The following is a 16246-nucleotide window of genomic DNA, read 5'->3' on the forward strand; positions in this document are numbered from 1 at the left end:
CTTGAATACTTGTATTTAGCACAAGCGAGCTTTAATAATTTTGTGGCACATGTTACATCCTACGTTTTCAAAGACAGAATTATGGTCAGAATGATTTATAGTCTCTTGACTCTTTTGTATGAAATTGCAGATTTCTAGGTTGTAGGGAATTTTTTTAAAAAAAGAAGTATAACATGGTTTCAGCAGCAGAGGATCCCAAAAGAATAGAACTGCTCCTATTTTGGGGGAGTGTTTGTAAGCCTTTGGACAGTGTTATGGTTAAGGTATTCAAATCAAGAAAAGGCAAGCGGGACTGCGGCTCAGTGTTAGAGCATCTGATTGGCAGATTCGATATGCGGCAGACACCCATGTTCATGATCCATCACAACAAATCACGTTTTATTAACTTCAGACTTTCTCAGCACCTCAAGACCCTTACGACACAACAAGAAAAGGCCGCACGAACCTGGACTAGAGAAACAAAAAATAAGACAAAGAGCCTTAATTCTTTCCCTTCACAGATCTGTGTCGATGAGTGAAGAAAGCAATTCTAATGGAAAAGGGGCATGTTAATCACAGCACGCATGGGTTTCGTGGCACCTTAAAGATTGAGCAATTTCACAGTGAGGTAAAATCAGTTCAAATTTCTGGTAGACTTATTAAAACACTGCTAACCTTCAAGGTGCCACTGAACTTTGATAAGAGCGTGAAAGCATCCGTGTAATTCTGCCACTCCCTCACCCCGTAACATCCAGTCATTATTTACAAGTTATAAATTAGAGGTGTGTGTATGTATGTATGTGTATATATAGCTCAGTGTCTGTGTGTTTACACAAGTATATAAAGCCTCAGCATTTATCAGGCTTCCAATATGAGTCTGTGTAGAACAGTACAACACCTTCTCTTTCTTCCATTTTATGTGCCGCTAAAATGGCTTCCCCACCATGAGGAACTTTGGCACTGAGAGGCTCAGTTGTGGGGAGGGGAAATGATGGGAGAGATATTTATCTTGCCCTGCACAAAAGAAATTCACAGAAAGGGCAGAACCAAGACTGTACAAGGAAACCAAAGGCACCTCTCACGGCACTGAAAGAATATCCCAAACTCCAGGCCACTGACATGGTTGCCAGGATAGTAGCGGAAAGCCGAGAGGTTCTGAGAGTTTCAGGATGCGGCCAGAGGCCCTGTTCCAGCCCCATGAGTGGGGAGAGTCATCGGAGGCAAAAACATAGATTTCAGCTTCCTGGACATGCCGGCAATCTCCGGGTCCTGAGATTCGTAAGATTTTATTAAGCGGGCAAATTTGAGGACTCCTAGGAAAAAAAGAAAAAAACCCTTCTGAATGTGAATGTCTACTCCACCGTGCCCCTCCATTTCATTGATACACAGGGGGAGAACATGAGAAGCATCAGTCTGGACCAGGGGTGACCAAACTGTGGCTCAGGAGCCACATGTGGCTCTTTCATACATATTGTGTGGCTCTTAAAGCCCCCATTGCCCTCTTGGCTGGCTTGGAGAGGCATTTGTCTCTTTAAAGTCAGTGGCTTGGAGAACACATTTAAATTTAAAGTTGCTTTCCTTCCATATCTCTCTTCCTCCCCCATCTATTTGCCTGCCTGCCTGCTCTCAAACATCTGATGTCCATGTCTTGTGGCTCTCAAACATCTGACATTTATTCTATGTGGTTCTTTCATTAAGCAAGTTTGACCACCCCTGGCCTGGAGCCAGATTAAAGTCTCCCACCAGTGGAATGGGACTTTCCTGCCTCCCCAATGGTGTTCCTGGGAGGTCCCAAGGAACGACATGAAGGCTGGGTGGGGGGGAGCGTGGTCAGCCGTGGGAAGAGGGGATCAGTGGAAATTTTAGTCAGGATCAGCAGACTGACTTGAGAAATGGGGTTGCCTTCCTGTCTGCTGTCTCACCTCCAATACAATGACTGGTACGGCACCATCCAAGGCTCACTTTGTAGCAGGAGCTCCTTTGCATCTTAGGCCACACACCCCTGATGTAGCCAATCCTCCAAGTGCTTACGGGGCTCTTCTTACAGGCCCCACTGTAAACTCCAGGAGGATTGGCTACATCAAAGGGGTGTGGCCTAATATGCAAAGGAGCTCCTGCTACAAAGTGAACCCTGGCACCCTCCCCAAAAACACAGGGTCCTGCAGAAATCCCTTCCCCTCGCCGGTAGTCCTGCACTTCAACCCACCTTCCCCATCATTACTGAAGCCGTAGGCCACATACCCCTGATGTAGCCAATCCTCCAAGAGCTTACAGGGCTCTTCTTACAGGCCCTACAGTAAGCTCCAGGAGGACTGGCTACATCAAGGGGGTGTGGCCTAATATGCAAAGGAGCTCCTGCTACAAAGTGAACCCCGGCGCCCTCCCAAAAAACACAGGGTGCTGCAGAAATCCCTTCCCCTCGCAGGAAGTGGCGCACTTCAACCCACCTTCCCCGTCGTTACTGAAGCCATAGGCTTTGATCACGTCTTGCTGGATCTGGGTGGCCACAGGCAGCAGGAACTGCAACATCTTGCCCATGTCATTGCCAGCGTTCTCCCTCGCCTCCTCCAGGCGCTGGGCGTTCTCCGGTGCTCCGAACGCCTTGATCACTTCTGCCAGGACCACTAAGGGAGGAAGGAAACAAACAAAAGCAACACTCACCAGGTATCCGCTCACCTCAAAGATAGTTAAAGACTGCTCGTGCGCTTTTAAATTATCTGCCCATCCAGGGCTATTTTTGTAGCAGGAACGTCTTTGCATATTAGGCCGCACACCCCTGATGTAGCTAATGCTCCAAGAGCTTACAGGACTCTTCGTTCAGGGCAGGGGTAGAATTCTAGCAGGAACGCCTTTGCATATTAGGCCACACACCCCTGATGTAGCCAATCCTCTTACAAAAAAAGAGCCTTGTAAACTCTTGGAGGATTGGCTACATCAGGGGTGTGTGGCCTAATATGCAAAGGAGCTTCTGCTAGAATTCCACTCCTGGTACAGGGCCTATGGTAAGCTCCAGGAGGATTGTCTACATCAGGGGGTGTGGCCTAATACGCAAGAGTTTCTGCTAAAAAAAAAAAAGCCCTGTACCTATTTCTTGGAGGCTTACCGATGGGTCAGTGAAAATGGACTTCCTGTAAACCAACAGACTGAGGACGTTAGAGCGTTATCAATATTTGAACGTGTGGCATATATGCAACAACTGCATATGGGTTTATTTTTAGATCGTAGCCACTACAGCCTTAGAGGTCAGGGCTCCAGAGCAAGGCAAGCCAGATTTCGGAGAAAAGAGAGAACAAGATTCTCCTTGACTTCACAAAATAGTCTTCTATAGCACAGTAGCCCAAAAGATGCCTTCCAGGAGGGTAAGTATCCATCAACTCCCTGAAGCATGAGGTAATTCCCAGTTTCGTGCAATCCTTGGTTCTAATTTTCTGCCTTCAGGGAATCCTCATCATAACTCATCTGCTGAGGATCAAAGGACTTCTGGAGAAATGTTTTCAGTCTGCGTGCTCTGACGAGTTTATATATGCAGCAGAAATCCTGCATTAAAGCCAGGCCTCGTTTCAGGCAGGAGCTCACAGAAGCTCTAAATTTTATCGTGCTTTCTTTCTTAAAACGCTTTATCGTGCTTTCTTTCTTAAAACGCCACATCCCCCCTCCCTCCTCCAAAAAATACTTGGCTTCTGGGCTCCATTGTTCAAACCCCCTGTGAGAATTTTTCTGAACTCTAAGATTCAACAAACTTTCTAATATTTTCCCCACAAAAAATGGGAAAATAACCAAAAGATATAAAGCAGACATGGAAATCTTCATCATCACGCCACTGTGGCCACACAGAAGAAAGTAATTTAAAAAGTATGATGAGCATAAGGTTTTATTCTAATTCAAGAAGCATTTTAAGGTAGATGCTGAGCTGATATAATTTAGTATACCTTCCGGTGATCTCGGGTGTGTGTGTGGCATATTCAAATTTGTCATGCAAATGAGCTCCAGCACCTCTTTTTCTACTAAATGACCCCTGATTAAAGCCTTAAAGGTAGTCCTCTGTGCAAGCACCAGTCGCTTCCGACTCTGGGGTGATGTTGCTTTCACAATATTTTCACGGCAGGCTTTTTACGGGGTGGTTTGCCATCGCCTTCCCCAGTCATCTACACTTTGTCTCCAGCAAGCTGGGGACTCATTTTACCGACCTTGGAAGGATGGAAGGCCGAGTCAACCTGGAGCCGGCTACCTGAACTAGCTTCTGCTAGGATTGAACTCAGGTTGTGAGTAGAGGGTTCCGACCGCAGTACTGCAGCTTGATCACTCTGCGCCACGGGGCTCTTGACTAAAGCCTTACCTGGGCTGTATTGCATCTGACTACAAACAGCCGGAAGCAGATAGAGACCTTTTCTCCATCTTCCCTAATGCTACAACACAGAGTGACCCTATGAAACTAACAGGCTGTAGTCTGAAACAGAGATAAGGAAGTAGGGGTACATAGACCACGGGGTCTGTGGAACTCACTGCCACAAGGCATGGCAAATGTCACTGGCACAAATGAGATTTAAAAGGGGGCCGGGACTGAAATATGATGATGATAACGATGAATGAAATATGGAGAATACTGCTAGCCATAACAGTCAAATGGCACTACATGGTTCAGAGACGGAAGGCCTCTTAAATTGTCAGGTGCCAGGGAGCAGGGGAAGGCTGCTGTCTGTGGGTCAGGATTGTGGCATCTGATTGGCCATTTCTGACCATCAGGAGGCTGGACCGATGGACCTCTGGTCTGATGCACAATGGCTGCTCCAACATTCTCATGGAGCTTAGGAGTTCACACCTACCCACAGCAAAAGGCACCCTTTTTGTTTTATTTATTTTATTTGATGGGATTGCAAAAGTCAGTTTTCTTTAGCCAAGCTCCCAGAAGTAAACAGAGCAGGGGCTGCAATGTGGAGGATATATTTGGAAACAAATACAGCGGAGATACCCAGCTGGATCAGGCCACTGGTCCATCTAGCCAAGCATCCTATTTCCTCTGTGGCCCGCTGCCAGAGAGAGCCAGCAAGCAACATCTGCCCCTCCCCGCATGGCTTCACCTGCAGCGTTGCTCTGCGCCCCAGAGCAAGGGCCAAAGAGAACTCTCTGACCATGCGCAAAGTGCATTCCTCGTCACACCCACTGGGACATCCCACAGCACACAGGGGACAAGGGAGCAGAGCTCCCCTGCCAAAGAAACCACCTTCCTCGCCAGCAGCCCTCTTTATTTTTATTATTTTTGTTACTGTTGGCCTAACAAATGAAGGATTAAATGAGGCACTAGAACAAAAATTAGATAGGCTGAATAGCCTGAGCCTCCTTTGAATTCTAGTCCTGCATGAAATTTGCTCTGAAATTTGTTTGGGGCTGAGAGAGTTCTGAGAAAACTGTTACTGGCCCAAAGTTATTCCGCAAACTTCATGTTAGGGTTGCCAGATCCTACCTTTCTGCTGGTGTGGGGATTTATGGGCCTTTCTGGTGTGGGCCTTTCATGCACCCAGCACAATGACATCACCTGGAAGTGATGTCCTTGCGCTGCTGACATCATGCACCAATGCTCTAGTTTTTGAGGGAAACTATGGGTTGAGCCCAATTTACCACAGAGTTTTGCCCAAAAACTAAAGCGCCAACCATGCAACATTGGCTGCATTATGATGTTACTTTCTTTTCTTTTTTTAACAGATTAAAGTTATTAATATACAAAAATTGTGCATTCTACAATCTACATTAAAATATAGCAGCCCTCCTTATAAATATGCGCCCATCGTTCGGTTCCATCCCAACAAGGCTCCCGATTCTCGCGGGTAGACAACGGAGATCTACGGGCCACATGACATCCACTCACCTTTGGCTTGCTCCGCGCTCAAGGAGACGGGCTGAGCCTGGGTGGAAGAAGCCACGGGCCGCTGGAGGCTGGACATGGGGCCGCAGGAAAAGAGACGAGAGCTCGGGTTCGCGAGGAGGGGTGGAGAGTGGAGACCACGCCCGGCGGGGCTGCGCGGGGGCGCACGGGGCTCCGTTCCAAGAAAACCCTCCTCCTCCTTGCCGGCTGCTGCTCTTTCAAAAGTTGCAATGGCCCCGACGCAGCCCACCCAAAAGCCGCATCGGTTCAGGCTCGCTCCCTTTGCAGGGCGAAGGGCAGCGCCGGTTTCCCCACGAACCGTGTGAACGCGCCTGCCTGGTCTCCGCCTCCCTACTTCCGCACTAGGAACCGGATTTCAAGGTGGAGCTAAACTGGCCGCTCTTGCTTGACTCCCTCCCTCCTCCATCTTTTCGATTTCTTTTTCTATGCGCCAAATTGATCTATGGAACTCGCGGCTGCTAGGGGCGGCGAGAGCCAGTTGAGCTTTGCAAGGCGACGGAGCATATTGATCATTGGCCAATGGCCCCGCCTAGTATAGCGAACCTTCATATTCCGATGCAACGACGTTTAAGCCAGCCAGGGAGGAGAAGGAGAACGCTGCTGGAGGGTTGCCAGCCTCCAGGTGGGGCCTGGAGATCTCCCGCTTTTACGACTGATCTCCAGCCGGCAGAGATCGGCTCCCCTGGAGAAGGTGGCTGCTTTGAAGGGTGGAGTCTATGGCATTGTACCATGCTGAGTCTCCTCCCCACCTTCTCCGAGACCCTCAAAGTCTCCGGGTATTTTCCAGCACAGACCTGGCAACCCTATGCTGAAAACGGAATTTGGACTGGATCGGGGTTGACAAACTGCGACGCGGGAGCCACATGTGGCTCTTTTACACATATTATGTGGTTCTCAAAGCCCCTACTGCGTCACTTGCCAGTTTGGACAAGGCATTTCTCTCTTCAAATTGCTCTGCCAAGCCAGCCAGCTGCTTGGAGAATGCATTAAAAAGTTAAAGTTGCTTTCTTTCTACCTCTCTATCCCCTCCCCCTTTTTTCTGCCCATCTATTTTCCTTCCTTCCTTGTGACTCTCAAACTTCTGATGTTCATATCTTATGGCTCTCAAACATCTGACATTTATTCTGTGTGGCTCTTACATTAAGCAAGATTGGCCACCCGGGACTGGATTGTCCCTTGTTCAGGCGCCTCGTGGACTGGTGGTTACAGCTTTTCCTCCAGGCTAGGTTATCGCGCAGCCTTTCATAGGAACTAGGAACCTGATGAGTATTGCAAACGCGGCCTATTAAACCGGGAAATCCCGCATCCCAAACTCTCAAGACCTCAGAAGCTACTCTTAAACAAACTATTCATAAAAGCGCCCCCCCGCAGTCAATAATAATGTAAAATTAAAATTTGATTGAACGGATGAGTCTGCTTGAACGCATTGACGTCAGTAAACGCGAAGAGGTTTTTAATGCTTAAGAAATATTGCTGATATTGGGTACCGTTGGGAAATGTGTTTAAAAGTAATACGAATGGGCAAGACCAACACTAGAAAAGATTAATAAGCGCTCATCGAGAAGAACTGCAAATAAAACGATAAAGTTTCAAAAATTACACGCGAGCATCTGAAGATGTTAAGCTAATATAATAAAAAAACCATTACGCATTTTTTATCTGTCTTTTAACTGTATTTTGGGAGGCTCTCCGCTATAGCAGAAAGCCTGCTAGACAAATACAAAAAGAGCTGAAATCACTAGCTTGAAAACTCCGTCGGCGTTCACCCATTGAAAACGGAGTGCGCCTCAGGTGATGGTGAGCAGTGTATTAATCTCATATTTTTTCCTTGTCGCTATTTTAGCCCCAGTTACGTCTTGTATTTGAAAATAACTCGTTATTGTCTGCAAAACTGAGGTTATTTAATCCTTTAAAAAGCAGGATTAAGCCCCGTTGAGTTGATATGCTAATCGGTTCCATTTCATTGGTCGCCACAATTGAAGCACCGCCCCAGCAGCGATGACGACAGGCACCGCAGATAAAGCGTTCAGAATGCGTTGCGAAAGGAACTGGGGGGGGCTTCTTAAAGGGACAGGACTATGAAAGTCTTCCTCAAATTCTTTCTGCTTTGACACCCAATTTAAGCAGGTCTTAGTGGGTCAGGGATTGGTGCTTTAAAAGCTGCACCGAGGTCTGATAATCATGCAACTGGCTTTTTAAAATAGTCTTCAGCCAAATCCCAAGCACCACTTTAGTGTGCAGGGTAATATATGGGAAAAATGAACCAGCACCCATTTATGTTTGAGACTGTGATTTTGCTAAGCGACTGAGCCTTGGAGTGATTCTATACTGAACTGTTCCCACCAAGAGAGCTTGCCTTTTTCTCTGCGGGGCTGCAAAACCTGTGTGTTGAACCAAGCCCAAATTACAACCAGTGTTCCCTCTAAGCCAGTCTTTCCCATTTCCAGGGTCGTGACCCGGTACCAGACCACGGAAGCCTCACTACTGGGTCACACGAAAAGTCAAAACTAGCCCCGCCCCCAGCAAAGCTAGCCCTGCCCCATCCCTGTGTTGTGCAGAGAGGAGCTGGGCTGCCTCTCCCTGCCCCCTCTCCCAGTGTTTGAGAGAAAAGCTGGCATTCATTGGCACTTTAGACCCATTAAGTGTTCTTCAAGATATGAGCTTTCATGTGCCTTGCAGTATGTTCTTTTGGGGAGATTTCCCCGGGAGGCCTGAGTGGCAAAGAAGGGTGTCTGTGTTTTTTTCAGCTGGGAGGGGCAGGGAGTGGGCATTCCAGTAGGTTTTTTTTTACCAAATGACCCCTGGGCAGAATTTTTCCTGGCTGGGGTCATCTGATGGTGAGGAAGGCTTTTTTTTTCCCTTTGCCCCCCTTCTTTTTTCCTTTCCCTGTAAGTAATGCTCTGTCTGTATTCTTGGTGCTGGGGGGGGGGGAGCAACAGTGAGAGGGCTTCTAGTGCCCTGGCCCCACTGGTGGACATTCTGGTGCTTTTTTGGCACTGTATAAGGGAATTTTGGACTGGATAGTCCACTGGCCTGATCCAACATGGCTCCTCTTATGTTTATGTTCTTTCTTTCCATGTCTTTCTTTTCCTTTCCGTTCATTATTTCTCTTTCTCTCCTTCCATTTTTGCTGGATGAAACTTTTCTGTTCATCATACAGTTGTTGCAGACATAGGAGCTCTGCCAATGAAAAGTTGGCACCCCCAGTTGTAGCCAGGTGGCCTTCCATGAGATTTCTGTGTGAGTGAAAGTAAGAGGTGTGGGGCAGAAAGAGATTACTGATTACTGCAGTATATCTCAACAGCACTGGAAGAGATGGTACTATGAACTTGGCACCATTTTACTGGTCCTGCTTTTAACAGTTGTCTGACACCAAAATTAAACTCCTCCTGTAGATATTAAAAAGGATGAAAGTAGTTCACTGGCTAAGTATCTGCACAACAGGTTGATTTTAAAGGCACGGGAAACACCACCAGTAAAAAGCTGCAAGCCCCTCATAAATATCCTTTTTGGGATAACTGCAGAAAAGCTTGTATGAACTGCATAAAACTTGAAATTAATTCATTAATTGCAGTACAAATCTCTACTACCTTTTACAACAGTTTCCCAGTGTTTCAACCAAAGAAAAGTATGAAAAATAGCTGTCAAAAGATTTTCATGAAACCAAGCAAGCTTGGTTGTAGCTTGAGTCAGGGTTCCAGTAGTAGCAGCTGAAGGAAGATCCTACTAAACATGTCAGCATATTTTGAGGTAGAGCAACTGCCAGGGCCCAGTGGGTGGTACACAGTGCTGGCATTCCTGATGGCAATGGTAACAGCACTCCCAACTGCATGCACTGGCCAGTGCTGTTGAGGAAGGGATGTGTAGGTGGTGCACGCAATTGAACATGAGCATTAGGAGTGCTTGCAAGCTGGAGAAAAATACACAGATAGGTGCATGCAGGTGTGGGGGTGAAAAGAGAGGACTGCCCACTTTCCACCCCCATTTTGGCTCAGCATGAGTTTCAAAGAGATTTTTCAGAAAATGAATTTACTTCTGAAGAGGCAGATTTGGGGGAGTGCCCTGGAAGTGACATCACAGGAAAAATGGAGTTTTGGTTCAGAGTGCCCCAGAAGTGATATCACTTGGTCCTTGACATCGCAGGAAATGACATAATTTGTCTCCCGGCTCCACCCCCAAATTTTAGTGGGCCACGAAGGAGAAGTGTAAAAATAACTGGGCCACGGGAAAGAAAAGTTTGGGAAACCCTGCTCTATGCCATGGAACCTTGTGAGCAAAAATTCTACTTTGTGAGCTACTAGCATTAAAGTTGTGAGCTGCTGCATCAATTAGTGTACTCTGGGGCTATTTTTCATGCGCAAAGACAAAAATGTGTGACCTGGAGGCTGAAAACCTGTGAGTTAGCTCACAATAACTCAGCTTAGAGGGAACACTGATTACAGCTATCATGGAGGCACAAGGGAAAGGAAAGGTCCCCTGTGCAAGCACCAGTCGTTTCCAACTCTGGGGTGATGTTGCTTTCACGTTTTCAGGGCAGACTTTTTATGGGATGGTTTGCCATTGCCTTCCCCAGTCAGCTACACTTTCCCCCCAGCAAGCTGGGGACTCATTTTACCGACCTCAGAAGGATGGAAGGCGGAGTCAACCTCAAGCTGACTACCTGAAAACTCAGCTTCCACCGGGGATCGAACTCAGGTCGTGAGCAGAGCTTAGGACTGCAGCTTTAACACTGCACCACAGAGCAGGCATCATGGAGGCACAAAGACACTGATAAACAATGATAAACAGACTGCTGAACTGTGACCCGTGTCCCTAGGTAAGGTTCATCCCCTACATTGCCCAGATGTTTGCATCAGTCCCACTCTCTAAGCATAACCTACCTCACACTTCTGTCGTGATGCTAAAATGGGGAAGGATGGAATTAAAACACACTTCTGGGGCTGTATCTTGGACCCCTCTGCTCTGCGTTTGCCCTAATACCCAGGGCTGGCCCTAAACTTCTGGCACTGATAATGTCATCAAGTCATATCGGGGGGGGGGGGGTACCCAATTTGGTTCCCTCAGAAGGCTGGCATCCTAGGCAATCGCCTAGTTTGCCTGGTGGCAGGGCCGGCCCCACTACTACCGCTAGTTTGGTGTAGTGGTCAAGTGCAGAGAATCTGGGAGAACTGGGTTCAATCACCCCCTCCTCCACATGCAACTGCTGGAGCGACCTTGGGGCAGTCCTAACTCAGAGCTGTTCTGCTCAAGAGCAGTTTCTGTCAGAGCTCTCTCAGCCCCACCTACCTCACAAGGTGGGTGTTGTGGGGAGGGGAAGGGAGACTGTAAGCTGCTCTGAGACTCCTTCAGGTAGTGAGGGGCAGGATATAAAGCCAACCTCTTCTTCTACTACTGGGGGAGGGCAATGTTATTTTTCTCTTAGCAGAAGAGTTCCGTGATGGCCTCTCCATTTCTCCAATTGCCTTCTGCTCAACTCTACATCAGGACCCTCTTACTCGTCATACTGCTGCTCTGGGCAGGGATTCACAAGCAGAGTTGCCCACGTGTACCATTGGGACCGACATGCATTCAATTTTCGTGGGAAAATTGGAACAGAGTGTCATCCAGTTGCTGAAAGTACAGTTGGGATCAACACGTATTACACTTTCTTTGGAAAACTGGAACCCAACAAAAGCTGCTTTGTAGCAGGAACTCCTTTGCATATTAGGCCACACACCTCTGATGTAGCCAATCCTCCAAGAGCTTACAGAGCTCTTCTGACAGGCCTACTGTGAGCTTCAGGAGGACTGGCTGCATCAGGGGTGAGTGGCCTAAAATGCAAAGGAGTTCCTGCTACAAAAAAGGCCCTGCTGCTGAGCATCATCGTGAGCGTCAAAAGGATGTCTCCACCCAAACCCCACGTCTCCCAAGGTTGGTGTTTTCATTTTGTGTGTTTTTTTCACTGCCAAGTGACAGCCAACTTAAGGTGAGTTCTCTTGAGGTTTGCGAGTCAAGAGATGTTCAGAGGTGGTTTGCCATTGATAGCCTCTGTGTGGCAAGCTCTGAAGTTTCACAGCAATCTGCCTTCTGGAGCTTTTTTCCCCGGCGAAACACACCGGAATGGAGTTTGGGAACCTCTCTGTGGAAACAAAATTCTCCAAAACATGTCTAAAACTTCATGAGGGGCAAGGGGGGAGCATGACAATCTTTGATCCAACAAGGTACATTAAACCACGGTTGCTTCAGCGTTAGGCACCAAAAGCAAGACCCCCAAAAAGAAGTTGGTGATATGTCTAAAGTTCGGAAACTGCTTTGAAGTAGAGGCAAGTCCATAGCCGGTGCTTTGAGCAAGTTCATAGCCAGCCTTGGGTTAGCCATAGCTCTCCTAGTTGTTGTTCTTGAAAGGGCAGCTGCTGTGATAGCTCTCTCAGCCCCACCCACCTCACAGGGTGTCTGTTGTGGGAGAAGATGATAAAGGAGATTGTAAGCCGCTCTGAGACTCTGATTCAGTGAGAAGCGCGGGGTATAAATCTGTGGTCTTCTTTTGTAGCAGGAACTCCTTTGCATATTAGGTCACACACCCTTGATGTAGCCAATCCTCCAACAGCTTACAGTAGGCCCTGTAAGAACAACCCTGTAAACTCTTGGGAGGATTGGCCACATCAGGGTGTGTGTGTGTGTGTGTAGCCTAATATGCAAAGGAGTTCCTGCTACAAATAAAGCCCTGTCATAGTGCATGATAATGTTCCTGTGTATTTCTCCCTCATTTCTCTCTTGAGAGTTCCAGCATCTTTTTCCAGAAAAAGAAGCTGTGCCCCCTTCCCAAGTACTAACCAGGGCTGTCCTTGCTTAGCTCCCAAGAGCAAATGAGATCACACAGGCCTGGGCTATCCAACCAGGGCCTTCCGATTTCTTGAACCCATAACTGCTGTTCTTTTACAACTCCTCCTCGATAGGGCAGGAACCAAAGGGAACAGGCCAGGGTTATCTAAGGTGCTACCATTCAAGCTGCCCCAACCCACTGCCAAATCATGCATCAGGCAGCATTTACCCATGGCCAAACCAGGCCCGTAGCTATGGTGGGAACCACGGGGGTCCAGGCCCCACCAATCAAACCCGTTTCACCTTTCTTGCCCCCTCTGTTCCGGAGGCCTTCACCCCTTACTTTCTCCCCCCCCTCCCCTCCCTTACCATCCAGCCTGATAAAAAAGTGCAGAGGAAGATGTAACTTGTGCATACTTTTGTGATAATAAAAGGGATAACGTAGCATTTGTTTTTTTAAGGGCATCCATGGGATATTTTGAGAGTTGGCACAGAGAGCCCGGCCCCCTGCCCCCCCCCCCCAAACAAAAAATCCTGCCTGTGGGCCCACCAAATTTGAAATCCTGGCTACGGCCCTGGGCCAAACAACTCCCTCTTCATTCTAGAAGAACAGAGCCAGTTTGGTGTAGCGGTTAAGTGTGCGGACTCTTATCTGGGAGAACCCAGATTCCCCACTTACAGCTGTTGGAATGGCTTTGGGTCAGCCATAGCTCTCGCAGGAGTTGTCCTTGAAAGGGCAGCTGCTGGGAGAGCCCTCTCAGCCCCGCTCTCCTCACAGGGTGTCTGTTGTGGGGGAGGAAGGTAAAAGAGATTGTGACCACTCTGAGACTCGGAATATAGGGCGGGATATAAATCCAATATCTTCTCTTTCCAAAAGCATCCCGTTCCACTCCCGCACTCCACAAGACTGCAAGGGGGAGCCGTTTCAAATGTTTGGGCCTCTTGTATCAGTAATAGCTAGTGGTTATGCAGACCACTTATACACCAGAACCATTTCAGGAAGGACATTTTGTTTGATGGTGGTGGTTGTTTTTTTTTGCAGGGCGAGGGGGGAAGGAAATTGGGTGTGTAGGGAGATTTGTCTCCCGTAGTTGGGAATCTTTTAATGTTCTTATGTAAATATATATGAGGACAGATCAAGATATACAACCGTGAGATCAGACACACACGCGAGGGAGATCAAGGAATCACAAATTGCTACGCAAAACCGCCACATCTAACGGGATGTGCATGAGTTAAAATACATCGACTGGAATGGGTGAAGGGGGTGGGGAAGAAGGGGCAGCCGCCATCTTGGAAACAGTCCCGCCATGCTTTTGTGTCGCTCGGCCATGTTATTCCCCTCCCCACCACAACGGCAAAGGAAAGAAGAGTTGCTATCCCGGTGACCGCCTTGCGGCTCTCCGCCCCCCCACAATGTCCACTCACAGCATGGCTACAAAGGCAGCTCGCCCCGCTCGAAACAGTCCTGGGGCGCTATGCGCCTCTCGACAGGGCCCAGTCCTTCAAGGGTTAAGCAAGAGCGCGCCAATGCCATCTTGAGAAGTCCCACGATGCATTGGTTCTTCCGGGCTATAGTGTGTGTGTCAAGGCGGAAAGGGAGGGGGGCATTATTTCCAGTCCCATCATGCTTTGACTGGCAGCATCCGCCCAAGGAAGGGGAGGGGGGGAAAGGGCAGAGGAGGCCTGCCGGATGGATTACGCTTTTGCCGATGGGATAGAAGTGAAAGTTGAACCGTTTGTCCCAAAATCCTTTGGGGGTGTTTAACACCCTGATGTCCCTCCCCTCTCACCACCCTCCCCCCCCTCCCAGAGTGACAGTTCGGGGCATTTCTTCACGCTTCTTCTGTCTTGTCTTCCGTCCTCAAACAAGAGCAGAAAATGTGAGGTCTTGTGCGGCTTTCCCCCTGGCCCAGGGTTAACGTTGGTCAATTTTCCTCCTCCTCCTTTCTTTCTTTCTCTTCCTTTTGAAGAAGGAGGCAGCACAATGAAGTCACAGCAGGGGAAAAAGGGGTCCACTTAAAGGGGCTTGTCGCTTTCTTTTTTCAGGTGGCTAGGAGGAGGAGAAAAAAAAAAAGACAGAAATGGAGGGGAGGGAACAACGCAACCCCTTCATTTGCAAAATTTTATTTTAACTTGCTCTCGAAAGAACTAGCCCAGCAGCCTTCTGTGTCAATTCAAAACAGGAAAAAAAAAGAAATCTGACATTTTTGAGTCAGAATTTAAAAAAAAAAAAACATTTTGGAGTCAGAGAGATGGCATACCCAGGGCTTTCTTTGTATCAGGAACTCTTCTGCATATTAGGTCACACCAATGTTCTCTCTAAGCTGTGGAGTCTTGTGAGCAAAAAATTCTACTTTGTGAGCTACTGGCATTAAAAGTTGTGAGCTACTGCATAAATTAGCTTGCTCTGGGGTCATTTTTCCTGAGCTGAGGAAAAAAATGTGCGAGCTGGAAGCTAAAAAATCGTGAGCTAGCTCACACTAACTCAGCTTAGAAGGAACATTGGCCACATCCCCTGATGTAGCCAATCCTCCAAGAGCTTACAGTAGGCTTTGTACTAAGAGCCTTGTAAGCTTCTGGAAGATTGGCTACATCATGGGTGAGTGACACAGTGTCGGATTAAACCCCGTGGAGGCCCCTAGGCAGTCAAAATCTTGGGGGCCCCTCGCAAATTATCTCAGAGTGCCTGCCCAGTCACCCGCAGCTCCCACTGCAGCCTGCAGGTACCTTCTCAAAAGCCCCTTTGACAAAGCTGTGAGGAAGAGGCAGAGAGAGGCACACTTGGCAACAACACCTGCATCAGCCACACAAGGCCAGTCAGGCAAAGAGAGGCTCAGTTGCTGGCTGCTCGTGCAGGCTGAAAGGGCTGCAAGCAGGGGGGAAACCAGGGGAGGAAGCCGGCCCGGGCTCCGAAAGGTATGGGGGCCCATAGGCCAGTACCTACTTGGCCTATTTGTTAATCCGGCCCTGACACACCCCTGATGTAGCCAATCCTCCTGGAGCTCACAGTAGGCCCTGTATGAAGAGCCCCGTAAGCTCTTGGAGGATTGGCTACATCAGGGGTGTGTGGCCCAGGGATGGAATTCTAGCAGGAGTTCATTTGCATATTAGGCCACACCCCCTGATGTAGCCAATCCTCTTGGAGCTTACAGTAGGCCCTGTACTAAGAGCCTTGTAAGCTTTTGGAGGATTGGCTACATCAGGGAGGTGTGGCCTAATATGCAAAGGAGTTCCTGCTATACAAAAAGCCCTGACTGAGCCATTCTCCTGCGGAAGCTTTGCTGAACTGAATGTGAGCTGCCCAGTAATGCTCATACGTAGCGGCTGCATGTTCGTTTTAGTGTGGCTTCTGTGGGAATGCTCTCTGCCAGCCTTAACAAGTACCCCTAAATCTGTCTCTTCTGGCCCTCTCCTTTTCCTGCAGGACTAGATTTCCACCTAACAGCCAACCTGGCTGTACTGGAAAAGCCTCCCTAAATGGGAGACAAGTTATATTGGCCCTTTACGATCAGGTCCTCGGTCTTGACAGCTGATTGGGGGCGAGACTCTGGTTTTGGGGCAAAACTCTATGGTAAATTCAGC

The 16246-nt window shown here is 48.2% G+C and overlaps 3 protein-coding genes and 1 non-coding gene across 4 annotated transcripts in view; 1 reads left to right on the forward strand and 3 right to left on the reverse strand.

Annotated features, from left to right (window-relative positions):
* LOC132570344 (solute carrier family 25 member 36-A-like) overlaps nt 1–16246 on the forward strand; it is a 441151-nt gene that overhangs the window by 361306 nt on the left and 63599 nt on the right. The window lies entirely within an intron of this gene.
* Nucleotides 356–6197, reverse strand: C4H12orf57 (chromosome 4 C12orf57 homolog). The gene is made up of 3 exons (XM_060236868.1): nt 5843–6197; nt 2427–2603; nt 356–1292 (listed from the first exon to the last, which is right to left on the reverse strand). The coding sequence occupies exons 1-3, from the start codon at nt 5916–5918 to the stop codon at nt 1144–1146; spliced, it is 402 nt and encodes a 133-aa protein (XP_060092851.1). The 5' UTR covers nt 5919–6197; the 3' UTR covers nt 356–1143.
* On the reverse strand, nt 7541–7601 carry LOC132570658 (U7 small nuclear RNA). The gene has a single exon (XR_009555357.1). It is a non-coding gene; the product is annotated as a U7 small nuclear RNA (small nuclear RNA).
* Nucleotides 13745–16246, reverse strand: part of ATN1 (atrophin 1) — a 42824-nt gene continuing 40322 nt past the window's right edge. The window contains exon 10 of the mRNA XM_060236880.1: nt 13745–14714. Coding sequence (XP_060092863.1) covers nt 14681–14714 — 34 coding nt within the window. The 3' untranslated portion in view covers nt 13745–14680. The remainder of the gene's footprint in view (nt 14715–16246) is intronic.

Source organism: Heteronotia binoei, chromosome 4 (assembly GCF_032191835.1).
Source record: "Heteronotia binoei isolate CCM8104 ecotype False Entrance Well chromosome 4, APGP_CSIRO_Hbin_v1, whole genome shotgun sequence".
Classification (NCBI taxonomy): domain Eukaryota; kingdom Metazoa; phylum Chordata; class Lepidosauria; order Squamata; family Gekkonidae; genus Heteronotia; species Heteronotia binoei.

Coding starts and splice junctions, on each gene's coding strand:
- C4H12orf57 (XM_060236868.1), bottom strand. CDS start 5,918: ATGTCCAGCCTCCAGCGGCCCGTGGCTTCTTCCACCCAGGCTCAGCCC. Junction 2,604..5,842: donor GAGCGCGGAGCAAGCCAAAG/GTGAGTGGATGT, acceptor TTCCTCCCTTAG/TGGTCCTGGCAGAAGTGATC. Junction 1,293..2,426: donor CTTCAGTAACGACGGGGAAG/GTGGGTTGAAGT, acceptor TTTTTTTCCTAG/GAGTCCTCAAATTTGCCCGC.